Source organism: Mytilus galloprovincialis, chromosome 1 (assembly GCF_965363235.1).
Source record: "Mytilus galloprovincialis chromosome 1, xbMytGall1.hap1.1, whole genome shotgun sequence".
Taxonomy (NCBI): Eukaryota; Metazoa; Mollusca; class Bivalvia; order Mytilida; family Mytilidae; genus Mytilus; species Mytilus galloprovincialis.
The window spans coordinates 96559259-96580271 of record NC_134838.1 but is presented as its reverse complement, the minus strand read 5'-3'; the positions used below and the strand labels follow the sequence as shown (position 1 = coordinate 96580271).

The 21013-nt window shown below is 32.6% G+C and overlaps 1 protein-coding gene across 1 annotated transcript in view; it reads left to right on the top strand.

The window, feature by feature from the left end:
• Positions 1-19997, top strand: part of LOC143046036 (uncharacterized) — a 35614-nt gene extending 15617 nt beyond the window's left edge. Inside the window, exons 2-5 of the mRNA XM_076219000.1 lie at positions 8835-8994; positions 9876-10024; positions 11034-11169; positions 17797-19997. Coding sequence (XP_076075115.1) covers positions 8835-8994; positions 9876-10024; positions 11034-11169; positions 17797-18022 — 671 coding nt within the window. The 3' untranslated portion in view covers positions 18023-19997. The remainder of the gene's footprint in view (positions 1-8834; positions 8995-9875; positions 10025-11033; positions 11170-17796) is intronic.
• The last annotated feature ends 1016 nt before the right edge of the window (positions 19998-21013 follow it).

Here is a 21013-nt window from a genome sequence, read left to right as displayed (position 1 = left end):
AGAAAATATATCACAATGTCAAAAATTCTAAAGTCTAATTGATATAATAGAAAAAACCACATAAGTATCATGATTTGTTTAGTAAGAGTTAAATCTAGTACTGGTCCAAACATGTAGACCTAGTACGTGTAATCATTTCGTAAATGAATAAAACAGGATATTTGGGATATACGTAAAGACAGCAATCAAACAAAATAAAACCAAAATACATCTAGAGGTCCACGCATGGTCTTCAGCAATAAACCAGATGCTCCGCAGGGCGCAGCTTTATACGACCGCAGAGGTTGAACCCTGAACGGTTGGGGCAAGTATGGACACAACATTCAAGCTGGATTCAGCTCTAAATTTGGATTGTGATTAAATAGTTGACACAGCATAGGTTTCTGACACAGAATGAATGTGGTCTAATGAACTTAAAATACTTTTTTTTCCTTTGAGCAATTCACTATGCTGTTGAATATTAATCCTCTCAAAAAAATGTTTGAAGAAATTTTCTTTTTATTTATGAAATCTGAAATGAGAAAAATTTACCCCCCCCTCCCAATTTTTTTTTTTCACATCCCCCTTTCCCTTTTTCCAAAACTGATCTCAATTCAAATTTCTAGTGGAGTTTGCAACAATAACTACTCATTTAAATACATCATAAAATATTAAAATGTAACAAAAGGTGCTTGTTATCACTGAATGGTAAAGATTGTTTTAATTTATCAGTTGGTAGTAAAAGTGAATATACATTGCATATTGTATAAAACAATGATTTAAGTTGATTCAACTACTATTCTGGACAAAGAAAGATAACTCCAATCAATTGAAAATTTCTTGCTATTGCACAATATTGTGCAATTAGATATTTCTTGCTATTGCGCAATACTGTGCAATTGAAAATATTTGCTATTGCACAATACTGTGCAATTGAAAATTTCTTGCTATTGCGCAATACTGTGCAATTGAAAATTTCTTGCTATTGCACAATACTGTGCAATTGAAGATTTCTTGCTATTGCTGAATACTGTGCAATTGAAAATTTCTTGCTATTGCACAATACTTAATATAATAATTTTGGATCCTGATTTGGACCAACTTGAAAACTGGGCCCATAATCAAAAATCTAAGTACATGTTTAGATTCAGCATATCAAAAAAGCTCAAGAATTCAATTTTTGTTAAAATAAAACTTAGTTTATTTTTGGACCCTTTGGACTTTAATGTAGACCAATTTGAAAACGGGACTAAAAATTAAGAATCTACATATACAGTAAGATTTGGCATATCAAAGAACCCCAATTATTCAATTTTTGATGAAATCAAACAAAGTTTAATTTTGGACCGGATTTGGACCAACTTGAAAACTGGGCCAATAATAAAAAATCTAAGTACATTTTTAGATTCAGCATATCAAAGAACCCCAAGGATTCAATTTTTGTCAAAATCAAACTAAGTTTAATTTTGGACCCTTTGGACCTTAATGTAGACCAATTTGAAAACGGGACCAAAAATTAAGAATCTACATACACAGTTAGATTCGGCATATCAAAGAACCCCAATTATTCAATTTTTGATGAAATCAAACAAAGTTCAATTTTGGACCCTTTGGGCCCCTTTTTCCTAAACTGTTGGGACCAAAACTCCCAAAATCAAACCCAACCTTCCTTTAGTGGTCATAAACCTTGTGTTTAAATTTCATAGATTTCTATTTACTTAAACTAAAGTTATGGTGCGAAAACCAAGAATAATGCTTACTTGGGCCCCTTATTCCTAAACTGTTTAGACCTCAACTCGCAAAATCAATACCAACCTTCCTTTTGTGGTCATAAACCTTGTGTTAAAATTTCATTGATGTGTATTTACTTAAACTAAAGTTATTGTGCGAAAACCAAGAATAATGCTCATTTGGGCCCTTTTTTGGTCCCTAATTCCTAAACAGTTAGAACCAAAACTCCCAAAATCAATCCCAACCTTCCTTTTGTGGTCATAAACCTTGTGTCAAAATTTCATAGATTTCTATTTACTTAAACTTAAGTTATTGTGCGAAAACCAAGAAAATGCTTATTTGGGCCCTTTTTGGCCCCTAATTCCTAAAATGTTGGAACCAAAACTCCCAAAATCAATCCCAACCTTCCTTTTGTGGTCATAAACCTTGTGTTAAAATTTCATAGATTTGTATTCACTTTTACTAAAGTTAGAGTGCGAAAACTAAAAGTATTCGGACGACGACGACGCAGACGACGACTCCAACGTGATAGCAATATACGACGAAAAATTAAAATTTTTGCGGTCGTATAAAAAGCGTCTATACAATGTCAAGCTCTGCAATATAAGACATATAGACATGAGGCCAAATAAAAATATATGTGTGGTTAAAGTAACCTTACCGTCCCTACTTTTTCGGCTTAAAAATAGCCTACCCTAAAGATTTTATTGTCATTTTTCATTAAGCACTGTTAAAGTCAGAATGTTGCTCCCATAGACTCAATGTAAAAACAAAACATAAAATAAAAAAAAATCCCTACCTACCTACCCTAACTTTTTATACGACCGCAAAAATTTTAATTTTTCGTCGTATATTGCTATCACGTTGGCGTCGTCGTCGTCCGAATACTTTTAGTTTTCGCACTCTAACTTTAGTAAAAGTAAATAGAAATCTATGAAATTTTAACACAAGGTTTATGACCACAAAAGGAAGGTTGGGATTGATTTTGGGAGTTTTGGTCCCAACATTTTAGGAATTAGGGGCCAAAAAGGGCCCAAATAAGCATTTTCTTGGTTTTCGCACTATAACTTTAGTTTAAGTAAATTGAAATCTATGAAATTTTGACACAAGGTTTATGACCACAAAAGAAAGGTTGGGATTGATTTTGGGAGTTTTGGTTCTAACAGTTTAGGAATTAGGGGCCAAAAAAGGGCCCAAATAAGCATTTTTCTTGGTTTTCGTACAATAACTTTAGTATAAGTAAATAGAAATCAATGAAATTTTAACACAAGGTATATGAACACAAAAGGAAGGTTGGGATTGATTTTGGGAGTTTTGGTCCCAACAGTTTAGGAATTAGGGGCCAAAAAGAGGCCCAAATAATCATTATTCTTGGTTTTCGCACCATAACTTTAGTATTAGTAAATAGAAATCTATGAAATTTAAACACAAGGTTTATGACCATAAAAGGAAGGTTGGGTTTGATTTTGGGAGGTTTGGTCCCAACAGTTTAGGAATAAGGGGCCCAAAGGGTCCAAAATTGAACTTTGTTTGATTTCATCAAAAATTGAATAATTGGGGTTCTTTGATATGCCGAATCTAACTGTGTATGTAGATTCTTAATTTTTGGTCCCGTTTTCAAATTGGTCTACATTAAGGTCCAAAGGGTCCAAAATTAAACTTAGTTTGATTTTGACAAAAATTGAATCCTTGGGGTTCTTTGATATGCTGAATCTAAAAATGTACTTAGATTTTTGATTATTGGCCCAGTTTTCAAGTTGGTCCAAATCGGGGTCCAAATTAAACTTTGTTTGATTTCATCAAAAATTGAATAATTGGGGTTCTTTGATATGCCAAATCTAATGTGTATGTAGATTCTTAATTTTTGGTCCCGTTTTCAAATTGGTCTACATTAAAGTCCAAAGGGTCCAAAATTAAACTAAGTTTGATTTTAACAAAAATTGAATTCTTGGGCTTTTTTGATATATGCTGAATCTAAACATATACTTAGATTTTTGATTATGGGCCCAGTTTTCAAGTTGGTTCAAATCAGGATCCAAAATTATTATATTAAGTATTGTGCAATAGCAAGCAATTTTCAATTACACAGTATTGCGCAATAGCAAGAAATCTTCAATTGCACAGTATTGTGCAATAGCTAATATTTTCAATTGCACAGTATTGCGCAATAGCAAGAAATATCTAATTGCACAATATTGTGCAATAGCAAGAAATTTTCAATTGGAGTTATCTTTCTTTGTCCAGAATAGTAGTTGAATCAACTTAAATCATTGTTTTCATAAATAAAAATAAAAATAAAATTTCTTCAAAATTTTTTTTGAAAGGATTAATATTCAACAGCATAGTGAATTGCTCAAAGGCAAAAAAAATATTTTAAGTTCATTAGACCACATTCATTCTGTGTCAGAAACCTATGCTGTGTCAACTATTTAATCCCAATCCCAATTTAGAGCTGAATCAAGCTTAAATGTTGTGTCCATACTTGCCCCAACTGTTCAGGGTTCAACCTCTGCGGTCGTATATAGCTGCGCCCTGCGGAGCATCTGGTTTTCAGATGTAACTGGAACCACACATACTTTTTTATTTGGCCTGACTAAATCTCACATAGATTGCCATGCAAAGATCCCCCATCAAAACCAAATTAAAAAAAAATAAAAATCAAGAAAATAACAATGATAACTATAGAGATAAAAACTGGCGATGTTTCTCTCTTGGGACATTGTCTCATTTGCCGAATGGTCAAAATAGTTAGTAGTAGTGTTTTTACGTTTGCAACAATAGTCTGAAGTTGATGCGGTTTTGATATATTACATAATTTACCAATCTGTATGTATAGTTAGTTTTATTGATGTGTGTGTTTTTTGCATTGCGATAATCACAGATGACAAAAAGATAAAAACGTAAGGCAATGTGATAAAACTTTTAAATAGTTCCTAATTATTTGTGGTTGCGTAATATTGTACTTCAGTAAGCTTTCACGTGTTCAGTTGTTTATAATATAGATGTGAATGAATAACCACAAACCCGCATACTACTAAAACATTGAAATATATACAACCGCAATAAGTTTAAAACTTTGTAACGCGTAACTTTGTATCAAAATATTCCGGATCAACCAGCAACTCCGAGATAATCTACCAGTTAGACAATACCATGCTCTCATACAATAAAGCTATGACAGTTGCATATTTGAGTTTTTGCTATTACTAGATCTACGTCCTCATTTGTGAAATATATTTATAAAAATAAGAAGATATGGTATGGTCGCCAATGAGACAATTATTCACCAGCGATCAAATGACGTAGATGTTAGCAACTATAGGTGAAACAATAAGCATTGCTTCAAAACCAATACCGCATAAGATAAGATCCAGACATGACAAAATGTATAAAACCAGAAAACCTATAGATATACGGCCTGAATTATGTACCATAAACTAAACGCAAAACAAATATACAACAACAATTGGCAACCACTTGATTACAGGCTCCTGACGTGTGACAGGCAAGTCATCGTGACTTACGAATGTGGTGGGTTAAACATGCTTAAACAGATAATAGAGGCGTTGGTACCATTAAGTCGGACTTCTATAAACAATATAATTTATATAAGGCGAATAATATGTATAGAAACCGAATTTTCGGTAACTCGAGAAATCAATTAAATATTGAATATGTACCACTCCTCTTGAAAAGTCAAGTGCGGATGCTTAATTATAATTTCGTTTGGTAATACGCAGTTGGGGTTGGGTTTTGAATAAAAAAAATATCATAGCAACAGCACGGTCATATGATGGAGAGAAAGGATGTTACAAAGATTTAAACACTTCGTACCAAAAGTACTTCCTATGTCTTTTTGACAAATTTCCTTCTGGTAACTTTGAAATCTTATATTTATTTCATTACAATTAATATGCATGTGATGGCAACAACACTTTCATTCTTATTTCGTTCCGTAACAAATAAAGTGTTTCCTCTTACCTTCAACCCTTTTATTTAAAACATGTGCTATATAAATATTGGTTAATTATGTAATGCGTAAATGAATTTCCAAATATAACTTGAATTGTTGTTTTGTAATGTTCATTGACAGAACTGTCCTAATCATAATCAGATCACCCAACAATAGCAACTATGGGTTTGGTACATGGAAAACATTAAACGGATGAAACGATTTTAGACTTTGATATGTTATCTAATCAAAATCTCTTTTTTTAGTCCCTTTATAACCACTTTCCTGCACACAATTAAGACTATTTTGATAGTATACATGGCATTGTCAATAGGTGTAGTGTTCTCAAAATCAATTTAGGTCTTACTCTCATTGCAAAATAAATATTTGATTAAGCACCCGAAAACCAATTTTTGCTTTCAGTTTAATTTGAGTACATATGACCTTGACCTTAGATGTAATAATCTTAACCTCAATACGGATCTTCCTCTCATCCCAGATTACCACATATCATAGTACGGTAGTAACCCCAAATATTTTGTTCGGTGAATCACCCGGAAAACACTTTTCTGCAAATATGTAGATCCATGATTGGTAACAATGACTTTTGCTGATAACGTAAAGAGATCAAGTGACCATAATTCGATAATAAGCAGTTGATTTATCATCTTGAAACCAAGATGACAGGCCGACGGACGGACAAAACTAAATAGATAGAAGAAAATGTGGTTTGAGTGCCAGTGAGACAACTCTCCATCCAAGTCACGATCTGTGAAAGTAAACAATCTACTTCGTTGCCTATGGTAAAATTATTAAAATCATGTCATACTTTCTTAGATAAAGTTATCCTATAAACAGAAACAATACAATAGTGATCTTGCTGGACACAGTTTACAGTAAATAGTTATGGCAATACAGTTGTAACATTACAGTTTATACAAAATAAATAAACTATATAAACATTATTATTTTATTTATTTTATTAATGATAGGTAATAGTACAATGAAATATAATCAAATGTCCGCTCCATCTAAGTGCCTTCTCATATTGGTAGGCAATCACTTATAAATAATGCAAGTAACTTAAGAACTTTTTTCTGGACTGTGATTTAATATCAATGATTCATTTTTATTAGTCTCCCATCGACGAAGTCGAAGGGGACTTTAGGTTTGCACTCATATATTGTGCAGAGTTATGGTCCTTGTACTTTGAAAATTCACTCAAATAATGAGTTTTATGCACATTTTTGGGTCATGCTTGAAGATTATGATTTGAAAATATGTCTATAGTTTTATCATGACACGATACTGATCAAGTTCGAATTTTGTTTTGGTCTGATGATTTTTTTTTGCAGAGTTATTGTCTTTGAACTCCACTTAAATAATCAGTTTTCAACACTTTTTTTGTAATGCTCGAAGATATTGACTTGAAAATTGTTATATATTTTACACCATGACAAGTTATAGATCAAGCAAGAATTTTGTTCCAATACAATTAATTTTAACCGGTAGGGGGTTAAGTATTGGACAAAATGCTTGTTCATTGAAATAATAAATCTAAGTTTTTTTCGCCCCTGAGTCTGCTATTTGTTATTTGATATGAATGTTCTAATTTCTACTAATGTCTACATTTAAGAGAAATTGCAAATCCGCTTGATTTAATGTCTTTGAAATAGTGCCTAGTTGGTTCACAAGTTTAAGTGCATCTGTCTGTTCTTTCCTAACATATCTACGAACATCGCGTTTTTCCCATACTGCCGTTACGAGGTACTCGCTCTTATTTTGAATATAATGTACACTTGCCAGTGGCGGATCCAGAAATTTTCATAAGTGGGGGCCCACTGACTGACCTAAGAGGGACCCGCTCACGCTTCAGTGATTCCCTATATAAGCAACCAATTTTTCAGTTCCCAAAAAGGGCCCCCCCCCCTAAATCCGCCTCTGCTTGCTCCATTGTAAGCATTCACTCTGCTGTTAATATTTAATGTAATAATTGAAAAATGTAATGACATTTGACGGCCGACTTTCTATACAGGAATACAAATATTCTTTGAAGAGATTAAACCACATCTTGATAGTAATAATGACATACTATATCACCATCTGCTAGATGCACGCAATAACATATACATCTGTGATGCTGTTTGATACCTTATATCAATGTGTATACAATAAAATATATGCAGGTGTTAGTCCGCAGTACATGACACAACACTTTACTGATAAAAGGTTATCAGAAAATGAGCTGTTTTGAGTGCATTGCTTCATGACTATAATAGCAACATTAAGCAGGTCTTTTTTTCTGTTATTGTTGGTTGAACACAATGTCATTTGCTATAGTACCACAATTGACTTCGTCTTGTCCCTTAAGATCATCAAGAAGCATGTCATTTTACTATTGTATACAACAGAAGGCTCTGATACAATCCAAGCAATGTTGACAACAACGGCAACATTTTAATAAAAAAAATCTAAAATATGTTGTCCTTAAAAACATTTTCAAAGCCGTCTGTTGTTTTAAGTTTCGTTGGACTATTGACTATTGCAAGCGATTCTAATAGCTTAGAATGAATGCATAAAAATCTTTCACGTAACATCTACTGGAATATGACCCCTTTCTAGGGTGCCTCATGAAGAGGAATCGAAACAGATGTTTTCTACCCCCCCCCCCCAAAAAAAAAATCAAATTTCTTCCTCAGACAAAGAGTTTAATCAATGAAGAAATGTTATATTCTGAATCACATCTCTGTGCTCAACTAGGTTTGTAAACTGTTAGATACTATTTCATTTGTCTGGTCTTAGTAATTCTGGCTTTCAACTTTGTTTTACCATGAGCCTTTGTAGTTAAAATAGATTGAAAACATCAAATCTGATTAGGCGATTCCCAAAAAAAGTTGAAGGTAAAATAAGGACGAATTTCTAGGCTATCAATTTTTTCATCCAAGTTCTGTCTGCCCTATATCTCTACTAAACATTGACCTATAAAACTTTGTCAAACTGACTGTATAAAAATTTCTTGTCACCGTTAAACAAGGAAACATTTTATATAAATTTCTTAACCAATTTTCAGAGTCTGAATCTAATTCATCTGTATACTGGTAGTTTCAATTATTCATTTTCATTACGCTCTAATTACTTTCAAAACTGTATCAAAACATTTCTTTCGTTGCAGTGATATCGTTAGTACTATTAGAATGTCCACGAGATGCAGAACACAGAATACAATTATGTATTAAATCCTCATTACCAAACTTTGGCCTTGGACCTCCAAATGATGCTACTCCGCCGAATGCTTTGAAAACTAGCATTGAGATGTCTAAAGATTCGTGTCAGTAAGTCATTGGTTTAAATTGGTCATACTTCATATTTGCATGAACTTTTAAAAGATACCAAGGTTTATATAATACTATAATACTTCTTGTACAATCATTGAATGCATTTTCACTTAATAAAAACAAAATAATAGCAAATTGTACTATCAAAATAGATATATTTTTGTGAAAAAACTTTAAATCCGCCATTGAATTTCCTGAAAAAAAATATACGTAAATCGCCAGTTTTCTTAAATGAAAATGAAAGAAGTATACGCAATTTTTGGAATGATGATGTTCAAATCGAACCAAGGTGCTTACCAATCGGTTTTGACACCATCGGACATCTTCGACCACTTCAAGTAACTTAATTTATTTGCACAGTGCTTGCTTTTTGAGACCTATTTTGCCAATACGAGGAATAAAAAAAATATGTTTCAATTTTAATTGGGAATAGCATTCTGCCACCGTAGTTTTATACTATTCAAGTGTTCGGTTTTACTTATCTGAACAGTACCTTTTTAATCAGGTGTATTTGAAATATTTCCATCTGAGTGTTTTAAAAACGAAAAACAGAATGCATTACAAATATGAAAGATCTAGCAACATTCAAACCACATGATTGTGAATTGATTTTTCCCAAAATCTGACTTTAATCTTCAAAGTTCAGATAACATATGCCAGTATTTAATCTTTTTCTACATTATCAATCAGCAGATTCTGCAGTGCAAGTTTTCAGGTAAAAAAAATTATCGTTTTTATTGATTAAACTTGTGTACTAACTTATCTATAATTTACACCATGGAATCAATCACTAGAAAGTAGAAACATACAGAGAACTCGCCCTAAACAATCGATACAATATTTCAATGTATTATCATCATACAGCTTTTATTTTACAGATCAAAGAAATTAGAGAGCTCTGCTGTATGTATGCAAGATTTCTTGGACCAATGTCAAGGAACTACAGACAGGGAACAATTATTACAAAGATTATTTGACAAAGACAAAATTATAGAAACAGTTCGATATTTCTGTTCCTCTTTAAATAGTGAGTTATCTTCTATTTCTATGAACTTGTTAAACTTTACATGTTTTACGGAATATGTCTTGTTTGCCAGCATAAGAACCATGTATTGGGTGCTATAATCATAATTCAAAAAACAAAAAAAAATGAGAGTTAGTCTTTGGGCCGATCAAATTGGAATAGTTCTTTTATTATATTAGGTATATCGATTCTAAAACTATACATTGTGTCCAGTGCACGTCAAATAACTCTTGAAACAACTGTTGATGTATTGATATGGTCAGTTGCAAGGCAAAATGTCTGTCCCATGCAACATGCCTTCATATTCCAGCATTAGTTAGAATTTCTCACCCTTCATCCAGGTTTTCCCCTTCTTATTGTATAAATTGGTTTGTTACCTTCCTAAACTTGGTTGAAATATTTGCCAGTAAAGAAATAAAAAGTCAGCCAATCAGTTAATATTAAACTTGTTCTTTTGTTCTTGTGTTTTATTTGTTGTAAATTTGATTGATACAACGATCAGAACAAGAACAGTTTTACCGTTACTTGAATCAATAAGGTATTTTTTTCAAAGTAGCTCTATCGGAAGGAAGAATTGAAATTTTGGCCAACACTAGAAAGGTCTCTTTGACACATTCCCCATTTCCATTCTCAATTTTATATATATTGAGGGGTCAGGAATGTTGACCTGGCTGTGTGCAATGGGTAGAATTTCAAAAAGGGATATGGCGTATTAATTTACGACACAAAAATTCTATCAGAAAATTAACAACACTCAAACAAGGAATTGTATATTTAAATATACAATTCCTTGACTCAAATCAAAGAAAATAATGCTTTCAGTTTTGTTCTTTATCATAATGTCACCAATGTCAATTAAAGACTCGTTTTTAAAATGTACATTTATCTGACATAAAATACGTGAGAAAGGCTGCAGCATTTCTGCTTTAAAACTTCACAGTGGCATACTTGTCAGTCATGTTGTTCAATGGCATTTAAAAAAATATTTCAACAATTTTTATTTATTTTTTAGTTTATGAACAAAATGCAGAATGTATATCTAATCAGCATGAAATGGTAACAAACTGCAGTCGTGGCGAAACTGTGAGATACCTGACGATATTACAAGGAAATCCTACATATGACGTACTTATACAAGCAAATTGTCGGTATGTACAACTATCAATGTCACGATATTAGGAGGAAATCCTACGTATGACGTACTTATACAAGCTAATTGTTTGTTGGTTAAGCTATCAATGTAATGATATTAGGAAGAAATCCTACGTATGATGTACTTATACAAGCTAATTGTTTGTTGGTTAAGCTATCGATATTAGGAGGAAATCCTACGTATGATGTACTTATACAAGCTAATTGTTTGTTGGTTAAGCTATCGATAGTAGGAGGAAATCCTACATATGATGTACTTATAAAAGCTAATTGTTTGTTGGTTAAGCTATCAATGTAACGATATTAGGAGGAAATCCTACGTATGATGTACTTATAAAAGCTAATTGTTTGTAGATTAAGCCATCAATGTAACGATATTAGGAGGAAATCCTACGTATGATGTACTTATAAAAGCTAATTGTTTGTAGATTCAGCCATCAATGTAATGATATTAGGTGAAAATTCTACGCATGATGTACTTATCAAGCTAATTGTCGGTAGGTTAAACTATCAATGTAACGATATTAGGACGAAATCATACGTATAATGTTATAATACATGATAATTGTCAGTAGGTTAAGTTATCAATGTGAAGGGGAAATGGTGAGGAAGCTTCTGGCTGTTAGATTTAAGTTATATACACACGGTGGAATAACGAGAAAGACGCAATATTATGCGTGTTTGACTAAAGATGATTAGGATACAAACAGAGTGTTTCTGTCTGTTCCAACCACCGGGACCCCCTCCTTGGATCCGCAAATGCTTTCCCATTACAGAGGGGGGCAAGGGGGGTCCCAATAACAGCAAAACAGCAAATTGATTTGGCTCATAACAGATAACAACGAATTAAAATGGACAAAAACAGATAACAGTAAATGAAATATTAAAATAAGTCGGTCTTTGACAAATCAGTATTTCTTATTACGGATATAATCCTGTGTAATGCATGCCATTTTCTATGACTATGTTTTTAGTATTAATTTATGTATCTAGAATGTGTTTAAATTACTACTCAATATATTATAATATTTTTTATACGCTCGTTTACGGAACGTATTATGGTATACTGTTGTCCGTCTGTTTTCAACATGTCGGACATTAACTCAAAAACTCTTTAACCAGTTTGCATTAAACTTTGAGAAATTGTTTATATCTATTGACGTGAGCTCCCTTTTTTTTTTTTTTTTTTTTTATAAATTTTAGATTTTAAGTTTCTTGGTAATGGGTTTTTATTCTATAAAATTGGTGTTTTTTTTCAGTTTTCTGATAATATCTCAAAAATGCTTTCACAAAGCAAGGAATTTTGGTGAATTGTTTATATCTATTGACATGAGGTCACTTTCAATTTTTATAAATTTTAGATTGTACGTTTCCGAGTTAACGGGTTTTATTAATTAAAAAGGGGGGATTTTCCAGTTTTCAGACATTAACACAAAAATGTTTTCAGCAGTTCTCACGAAACTTTGCTGAAATGTTTATATCTATTGTTGTAAACTCCCTTTCGATTTTTATTAATTTTAGATTTTATGTTATTTGAGTAAAGGGATTTTATTCATTAGAAAAAGGTGGTATTTTCAAGTTTTCAAAAATAACTCAAAAATGCTTTCAGTAGTTCTCATGAAACGTTGGTGTATTGTTTATATATATTGACTGAAGCTCCCTTTGTTGCTAATAAAAAAATGACCTAATAGAGTTTGAATATTCTGACTTTTTCTAAATGACCATTTAATGAGGTGTGTGAATTTTTCTTAATAAGACTATGAGGGAAAGTGGTATATAGGGTAGCAAAATCAAAAGCACCAATTAGAAGCATGCAATTTATCAAGTACTTCGAACGAATTTTGACACTCCAAAAGCAATTTATTCCACTATTTTCAAAGGCCTTATTTGAACAATTTGTTATCAGCTGAGGTTTTTGATTGTACCAAGTCTACTAGTAAGTAGAATACATAGTTTAGTAGGGAGACAATGGCTTGAAACGAAAGAAATCTTTGTTTGTAATGAGTTATGTGCAGCTTCGGACCCAAGTACATGGTTGGAACTTTCATTGTACAATGCATTTGGTTCTGCTTTGAAAAGAATCACAGAGCTGAGTCTATGTACCATATTATATAAAAAGTTAACTGGTTGTTAGGACCTAGTCCTTAATTGAGATCCTTGTCAGATATTCCTGGCCATATGTTTTCCTTTTTGTCATATTAAGAATTGTTTTAATTTAATATGTTCATACGGGAAACAAGGAACATTATTCTCATACAAAAAATAAGATAATTCTAAATACACATTCATAAAAAAATGGAATTTATTACAAAGGATAATCATAAGATATACTTGAATTGTCCTGGACCTCACTTCTGTGATGGGTAAATGTTAATGGAATCCTTCTCTGAATACGGGACAAACATATTAGTAGTGGTAGACCCCAATGTCCAGTGATCTTCAATTTATACCGAATATTGACTGTCAAAAAATAAAATGCTAACATTCCAATTTTCAATAACAGTTAACAGCAAATACATTATCAAAATAACAGATAATAAAAAAACTACTAGCCCAATAACAGCTAACAAAGAATAAGACAATAACAGCTAACAGCAAATATATTTTCAAAATAACAGATAACAAAGAATTAATTGCCCCATAACAGCATAACAGTTAAACCCCTTGCCCCCCTCATTACATGATGTAAATATGAGACTAAAATCTATACTATTGAACGAGAAGACCTCATTTTGTGTGTCGTTTCTCTTCCTTCCACAATAAATCAATCATCATGTCTCTATGTCCTATAGGTAACATGCATAGTCGCATTTGTCATCCATTCTTATGATTATTCAGATTGAGTTATTTTGGGAGAAAAACGACAAAAAAGAAGTCCGGATATGATTCCGTCATCAGACTGAATTTTACTCATAGATAAGACTTCCGGTTTGAAACATTCACAAATACAACCAATCGTATGATTGATAACAAAAATGAAAAATAAATAAGCCAATCAGAGCGTTCTCCATATCATGGTGTTTAGATCGCAAGATGATCACAACTGTTATACCGCCTTAGAGAGGACAATTATTTTTCGCGTTTCATATCATGGTGTTTAGATCGAAAGAACCAAAATTATTATACCTCCTTAGAGAGGAGAATTATTTTCGGCGTTTATCTACCTGTAAACTACGATTCTACTACTTTAATATATAGAGACTCTGTATTCTGACTACTGTTTTCTTTGAAATGCTAACGTTTACTATCTAAGGGGTCATACCAGTTGCATATATATTAAGTAAAACATGTGACACAAGAACAACCAATCGTATGATAGATAACAAAAATGAAGAAAAAAAAATAAGCCATTCAGAGCATTCTCCGTATCATGGTGTTTAGATCGCAAGATGATCACAACTGTTATACCGCCTTAGAGAGGACAATTATTTTTCGCGTTTCATATCATGGTGTTTAGATCGCAAGAACCACAATTATTATACCTCCTTAGAGGGGAGAATTATTTTCGGCGTTTATCTACATGTAAACTACGATTCTACTACTTTAATATATAGAGACTCTCTGTATTCTGTCAGGGACTTTCTATGTTAGTATAGAAAGTCCCTGATTCTGTCTACTGTTTTCTTTGAAATGTTTACTATTTAAGGGGTCATACCACTTGCATATATATTAATAAGTAAAACATGCTCAACTTCATCTAAAACTACCTCGACCAAAAACTTTAACCTGAAGTGGGACAGACGGACGGACGGACGGACGAACAACCGAACGAACGACCGAACGAACGCACGGATGCACAGACTAGAAAACATAATGCCCATAAATGAGCCATACAAATTTATGGTTGAAAGGGAAAATAGTGATTTGGCAAAAATGAAAGTAAGGTAGAGATTACAGGGAGGCAGGACCTTTTCCGGGGCGTCGGGATCGGGTGTTTTTAAGCTCGGGATTTGGGGATTGATCCTTACGGAATCCGGGAATATATTTTTCGATTTCGGGATATGAATTTCTTTAAATTCTGCATTTCGGGATTTCATGATTTTAAGCCCGGGATTTCGGGATCAGGACCCCTCCGACCACCCCTCAAATTAGCCTAAGTCGGTCTTAGTCATTTATACATGATTCACATCCTACCATTGGTATGTTAATAAGGCTCTCAAAAGAATGGCACTGATGGATTGTCATAGAAGGATATTTTATTAGACTGATAATGGTCTATATATAAGCAGTTACATTTATTTCATATTTGAAACGGTGCAAATTTTTAATTTGATTTGACTTTTACCAAAAGAAGCATTGTAGCAAAGGAGAAGAATAATTGTGGTCTGAGGCCAGAAACACGAAAATAATTGAATTTAACAGAAAGGAAACAAATATCAGACTTTGGAAAAAGGGAGAGGGCTTTTGATACCTTTTATGATATTCTCCATACATAATATCTTTTACAAACATGAGTGCACACGCTGAAATGTCTCGCCTTCTATACTAATCATTGATATTATGTAGATAGTCCTAAGTATAAAGTTTTATTACAACTGTCTCATAAACTTAACATTAACCAAGATAACTAAACAAAGACCAATGAACCATGAAAATGAGGTCAAGGTCAGATGAACCATGCCAGGCAGACATGTACAGCTAACAATGCTTCTATACAACATATATAGTTGACCTATTACTTATAGTTTAAGAAAAATAGACCAAAACACAAAAACTTAACACTGTGCAATGAACCGTGAAAATGAGGTCAGGGTCAAAAGAAACCTGCGCTACTGACATAAAGATCATAAAATATTTCCATACACCAAATATAGTTGACCTATGGCATATAGTATTAGATAAAAAGACCAAAACTCAAAAACTTAACTTTGACCACTGAACCATGAAAATGAGGTCAAGGTCACATGACATCTGCCCGCTAGACATGTACACCTTCCAATCATTCCATACAACAAATATAGTAGACCTATTGCATATAGTATGAAAAAAAAAACAGACCAAAACACAAAAATTTAACTATAACCACTGAACCATGAAAATGAGGTCAAGGTCCCATGACATCTGCCCGCTAGACATGTACACCTTACAATCATTCCATATAACAAATATAGTAGACTTATTGCATATAGTAGACTTATTGCATATAGAACGAAAAAAACAGACCAAAACACAAAAATTTAACTATAACCACTGAACCATGAAAATGCGGTCAAGGTCAGATGACACCTGCCAGTTGGACATGTACATCTTACAGTCCTTCCATACACCGAATATACTAGCCCTATTGCTTGTAGTATCTGAGATATGGACTTGACCACCAAAACTTAACCTTGTTCACTGATCCATGAAATGAGGTCGAGGTCAAGTGAAAACTGTCTGACAGACATGAGGACCTTGCAAGGTACGCACATATCAAATATAGTTATCCTATTACTTATAATAAGAGAGAATTCAACATTACAAAAAATTTGAACTTTTTTTTCAAGTGGTCACTGAACCATGAAAATGAGGTCAAGGACATTGGACATGTGACTGACGGAAACTTCGTAACATGAGGCATCTATATACAAAGTATGAAGCATCCAGGTCTTCCACCTTCTAAAATATAAAGCTTTTAAGAAGTTAGCTAACACCGCCGACGCCGCCGGATCACTATCCCTATGTCGAGCTTTCTGCAACAAAAGTTGCAGGCTCGACAAAAATCATCCTACAGTTCACAAGCTGTATATGCCCGCGATTTCGCGGGTGTGTTCTAGTAGATACTAAAACGAGAGGAACATTTTGCGTTATCTATTCCCTTTGAAAAGAAATAAAGACTTTTAATTCAAGCTTTCGAAAGTAAAAACAAATAGAAAGAAATTTCATTTGTTTGAGCAAATTAATTCAAAGGATCAAAAAGAAATTTTCTAAATGTTGCCATAAAATCATCAAAAGTAGATTCAAAGAGGAGCATTCATTGTCTTGCTGTTTCTAATTGTTCTATTAATAGTATTGGTATGCTATTTCGTAACTGGCCCATGTAAGGGGTAGGGTTTATGGCTCTCAAATGTATTCAACATCTGACATTATTCATACGACAATCAAGGAGCCTGTAATACAGTTGTAGTCTGTGGTTACTGATTGACTCAATATTTGTTAGCTGAAATCTTACTGTATGTTTCCCCTTTATGATTTTTTTCACATACCATTCCAGAACCTTTACATTATAGGTTTTGTTCATTATTGAAGGCAGTACCACAACTTTTAAGTATTTACATCCTTGTCATCTCTCTTGTACATTTTACTTCTGATGAAATAAGTTGTATAAAGCCATTCCAATTAAAAAAAATATTTCTGAGCCCCCACTGTGCCCCATCCACCATTTTCCATAGAAAGAACAAAAAATTTCCTCTACTGTTTAAATATGTGAAGTATATACCAAAGTTTATATTGATCTTTAAATGTAGTAAAATTATTGTTGTTTTTTTTTTTTACAAAAGGAGATTTTGAATAATTAGGAAGTAACCAATTGGCATGTACAAAACCAAAAGACATCCATATGAACCAATATATAAATGCATGTGTTTATGTTATATTTGTTATTTGTATACCTGGTCAATATCTTACCTACTGTTTACTTTCAGGTTTAATAAAATAGCCATGAGTTGTTTGGAGAATTATGTATTTGAGAACTGTGGTCTTGCAGCAGCAGAGTTCATAGAAACCATTACCATAGGCCAAACCCCACCATCATGTGAGCCCAGACAAAGGAAATATTCACAAACAGGACCCAAAGACAATTCACAATGTCTCACAGCCAGTATCTGGACTACATTCATACTATTGTTTATAAAAGACATTCTTAAATAAAAATAAAATTCCAATGAAGAACATGGTTTAAATCATCAATATTGAAAACTATCTGAATGTAGCAGAAGGAATTCTGGGAAAAAAGATAAAATTGTGTTCAAAATTATCAACACTGTTTTAGATGAAAAACATGCAAGACAAAACATTGAATTATTTCAGTCGTGTAGTAAGAACTGTGTGACCTATGGTAGTTTATAAACATTCCATCATTTTTGTGATTGTGTTTATGTTTTTTTTGTTAACTTATATAACTTTAAATGCCTTTTTGTATGTATTTATTTAATAGATTGTAAAAAGTATGCAAGGGGATATTTTCATAACATGGTCCCGGTCAACTGTTGATTGCTTATGTATTACTATTTATTTGCTGATTGATAAATCTTTTGTGACTTAGTAATTGCTTAGACGATGCTCTTTCCAGCCAGAGTTAATCCGTTGTGGAAGGTGCCTTTATTCATGTGACGGTTAAACAATGGCCACAAATATGAGATTTATTATTGCAAGTTCAGGAAATATTACATACAAATAATACTATCAAAATTTAAAATGATTTTTTTTTATACTTGCAAAATATATCTAGTTCCAATTTTCATGCCATATAACACATCAAAATACATCTTTATTGTATAATTAAAGCACAGTGGATTCATTTTTATACATTTGATACCAATTTTCATGGGTACAGGTGAACCACAAATTTATATGTTCAACAAATTACCGATTTTCTATATGCTTTATATGCAGAGATTTGCAAAACCACAAAATCAAATATCAACGAAAAATTCAAGATTTCCTAAATCCACGAAAATAGATACATTTGTACCCAGGAAAAACAAGTGAATCTACAGTATGTAAGTTATTGAAGGAATTTTTTTTTTGGACTTTTTTGGAGGGACCTAGATTTTCAAATCTATGAAGATTCATGCTACGTTTCAAGTTTTTTAAAGCAATATATATATAAATGCATGCATTTACTTTGATTCATCACCATGAAAAGCTGTTGCTATCAAGAATAATTCATAAATGAGGCATAGTTACGAACAGATAAATATTGAAATAATCTTCCAAATGCCATGAATTCCATGCAATATAACTACAGCTACTTTGTATCAGCATAGGAAATTGTGAATATTGCATGTATAGCAATTTTGTAATGTTGTTTTTAATTGATTTATCAGAGAAATGTTGACTGGTAAAGTCATCAAATAACAGACTGAACAGACAGAATTCCAATTATGTAACAATCTATAAACTTGGAAATCCCATTTCCTAATGACAAATAAACATGTCACAACTATTTTGAATTAAAAGTGCAATGAACTGATATTGTACAAGATTATCAATATAGTGTATGAGTATGTAATACTCATTATGGTGTACCAATTTTCATGGTTTTGATGTCACATCAATAATCAAATGTTGTATTCAACTAAATATTTTCCATTGAATCAAAATTTGTTGTTCTTAAATCAGGACTGAAAACTCCACAGAAGTAGTGTTTTGTACAACAACCATGTATATGATGATGTTTGAAATCCATATTCAACAAATGGAAGTTTTTAACGACCTTGACTGGCTATACAGCCCTTGCACGGTCGGCTGGAAAAAAAATCCATATTAAACACTTTCCCCAAGATATTTTTAGCGATTTTGCATAGTACTTATTGCTAAGTGGTCTGCGAGATGGGCTGGTTCCCTTTTTTAGACTTAAAAAAATATCTACTTTTCAGTAACCTGGACGTAGGTCAAACTATATGTATTTATTTGCATGTTTTATAATGATTGTACAAAATAAGTTTGTAAATAATTTTTATATATTTTTTTGTTTTGTAATTAGTTGTACAAATATTTTTGTATGTAATAATATTGTGTTTTGACATGCATATTAAACTGGAATGATTAATCATTACATGATGATCCCATTGAAATATTGACCAAGTAGTTTTACTAAAATAAATTATTCACACTTGGTAAATTGTTCAACTTCCTGGCAACTGTTCAAGTCTGCAATACCAGTACATTGTACAATTGAGTCCTTGTTTAATGTAAGTGTGTGTGTGAATTAATCTGTGTAACCATTGGCAAATCTAAGGGGTCCCCCCCCAAAAAAAAAGGGTGGAAACCCCCCCTTTTTTCCTAAAAAAAATAATTATGTGAACATTCCATGGTTGGAAACCCTACCTTCTCAAAATGGCTGCATCTGTTCATGGTGACTGCCCACTGATTGAAATAAAAAGGGAGGGTTGAGTGTTTTTTTTTAATTGTCTGTTGTACAATACAATATGATTGATTGATTGTTGGTTGCTTAATGTTCAGTGGCAAATGTTTCATGTATGTTCAGGACGACAATACAAGATTTCTTTTGAATATTTACATTGTGTTGTTGAGTTGATGTCTCATTGACATATAATCAATGTTGTTTTTTCAGCAGACATACTGATTTAAGTCTTACTTATTCATTCACATAACATGCCTAACATATTATGTAAAACTTTCAAGAATGATATGCATTTTGCTGAACTTAATCATTAATTACCTACATCAATAGGAAGAAACCCAGTCAATCTGTGGATATATATATAAACACTAATCATATTCAATTCAAATTTTCATTTGAACCTTGACATAAACAAGATTGTTTGTTGTGCTTTATGCTACTTTCAGTTACCTAGACCTTTTCGAGGCTAATATTTTTTATTGATGAGAAGTTGTTGTCCCAAAAGAGTCCCACTGACCTTTGGCAAGAACATTGACAATCCTTGTCAATCAAGATAGGGATCAAACACATCTTGCTACAAGCAGGGTTCGAACACACAACCTTAAGAAATTTCAGGCTTGTAATCACTGTTAATGAACTACTTAGACCACTCAGTCACTGAGATCTGAACTTAAATAGAACATAGGGGAAAAACGTAAATAATTGTCTTTTATCTTGAAAACTATGGATAGTGAAACCAGCAGAGGGGAAAATGTGATTAATTATATAACTAA